Source organism: Neopelma chrysocephalum, unplaced genomic scaffold (assembly GCF_003984885.1).
Source record: "Neopelma chrysocephalum unplaced genomic scaffold, ASM398488v2 Primary Assembly neopelma1_135846, whole genome shotgun sequence".
NCBI lineage: Eukaryota > Metazoa > Chordata > Aves > Passeriformes > Pipridae > Neopelma > Neopelma chrysocephalum.
This window is the reverse complement of record NW_020931716.1, coordinates 1-2198: the sequence shown is the minus strand read 5'-3', so window position 1 is coordinate 2198 and position 2198 is coordinate 1. Positions and strand designations below refer to the sequence as shown.

The 2198-nt window shown below is 68.3% G+C and overlaps 1 protein-coding gene across 1 annotated transcript; it reads right to left on the bottom strand.

Annotated features, from left to right (window-relative positions):
- Window positions 1-9: 9 nt before the first annotated feature.
- LOC113962265 (procollagen galactosyltransferase 1-like) lies at window positions 10-1591 on the bottom strand (the record flags this gene model as incomplete). Its single annotated transcript, XM_027673045.1, has 5 exons — window positions 10-124; window positions 372-506; window positions 649-766; window positions 1108-1218; window positions 1367-1591. Coding segments are annotated over 5 exons (704 nt in total), but the record flags the coding sequence as incomplete, so codon positions are not given.
- Window positions 1592-2198: the final 607 nt, after the last annotated feature.

Genomic DNA, 2198 nt, shown 5'->3' with positions numbered 1-2198 from the left:
GGGAATTACACCGGGAATGGGGCAGGTACGCAGGGGTATGGTGGTAATAGCCCTGGGAATGGAAATGACACCGGGAATTACACCAGGAACGGGGCAGGTACGCAGAGGTGTGGCGGTAATAGCCCTGGGAATGCAGGGATATGGGGAATGACACCGGGAATGGCACCGGGAATGGGGCAGGGGTGTGGTGGTAATAGCCCTGGGAATGGGAATGGCACCAGGAATGACACCGGGATGAAAGGAATGATATTGGGAACAGGGAATGGGACCAGGAATGACACCGGGTCCCAAATCTCACTGGGGGGGTGTCTCCCTCCCCTGGGGTCCCTCCTCCCCTGGGGTCCCTCCTCACCTGGGGGGTCCCTCCTCACCTGGGGGGTCATCCCGCACCAGAAGTTGGAGTAGGCGGCGCGGGAGTCGAGCATCGGGGCCACCACGGTTCTGTTCTCGGCCATCAGCAGCCCCAGCGTGTCCGGGTTCGTCAGCACGTTGTCGGCGTCCAGGAACTGGGGGCACGGGGGGGCACGGGGTCAGGGGGCACCCCCTGAGACCCCCGGGGTCAGGGGGGCACCCCATGGGACCCCCAGGGCACCCCGGGGTCAGGGGGGGACCCTCCCAGGCCCCCCCCCAAATTCGGGACCCCCCTACCAGCAGGTAGTCGGCCCACATGGCCCGGGCCGCCTCGAGGGCCTCCTGGCGCAGCCTCATCACGTGCTCGTAGCGCGAGGGGCTCCAGTGTTTGGGACCCTCCTCATCGGGGTACGACCTGGGGGGGGGGCGTGGGGGGCACGCTGAGACCCCCCAGCACCCACCCACGGCCTGGGGACACCCCGAGAGGGGGGACACACAGCCCAGGGAGACCCTCCAAAAACCTGGGGACTCACAAGGATCCCCCCCAAACTCAGGGAAATCACAGGGACACCCCCCTCTCACAAATTTGGGCACCCTCAGCCCATGGGGATCCCCAAAACCTGGATATTCATGGGGACCCCCCCCCAAGCCTGGACATTCACAGGGATGCACCCCCAGCCCAAGGGGACCCTCTGGACCCCCAGAGCTCCCCCTGAGTCCCCCCAGGACCCCCTCCCCGAGTCCCTCATCCCTGACCGTGGCTCCTCCTGGTGCCTCCACTCCACCCGGTGGTAGAGCCCCCGGACCCGGCCCAGCCACTCCCGCAGCAGGGCCGACGTGTTGTCCACGCTGTGATCCACGGCCACCCTGGGGGGACACGGGGGGGGTCACACACGGGGGGGTCACACACGGGGGGGGGTCCCGTGCCCCCAAGCCCCCCCAGACCCACCAGAGGGGCCATCCTGTCCTTGGGGTGCCGTGTCCCCACGGTGTCCCCAAGCCCCCCCAGACCCACCAGAGCGCCATCCTGTCCTTGGGGTGCCGCAGCCTCTCGAGCCCCCCCAGCACGAAGGGCAGCGCGTGGGCCGCGTTCCGCGCCAGCAGCGCCACGGCCACGCGGGGCGGCCGCAGCGGCGACTCGGGGTTCCAGCGCTCCTCGGGGAAGTAGGCGGCGGCGGGGCCGGGCCCGAAGCCGAGGAGCCCCCCGGGCCCCCCGGAGCCCCCCGGGCCCGGCCCCGGCAGCAGCAGCGGCAGCAGCAGCAGCGAGAGCGGCCACGGCCGCGCCGCCATCTTGGGCCGCCCCCCCTCCTCCCTCACGGCCCGCGCGCTGGACACGCCCCCTTCCCCTAGGGGACACGCCCCCTCCCCCTGGGGACACGCCCCCATCCCTGGGGATACGCCCCCTCCCCTGGGGCCACGCCCCCAAGCCCCGCGGGGGTTGATCCCGGGGTTCATCCCCCGGGAAAACCCGACGGGATGGGGAGTGGGGGGGAAAACAAGTTCGGGGGGGTGTCTCTCACGGAAAACATCCCGGTTTTCCCCTCTGAGAGCTCCGGGAGGAGGAAGGGAAGGAAAACCGCCAGGAAAGGCAAGCAGCTGAACCTCACGATCCTGGAACGGCTCCATGGGAACAGCTGGGAAGGAGCCCCGCTGGACAAACATGGGAATCGCTGCTCAGAGGATAAAAAAACCCTGGAATTTCTGCCAAGGCAGCAAGGAATTCCAGCTGGGAACATCCCAGCCCCTCATCCCTGCCCCCCTTCACTCCCTCCAGGAAAACACGAAGCTCCACAGCAGCTCCTGAGGAGGAAGCGGGGCTGGGATTGATGGGAATTGGGAAAACCTTC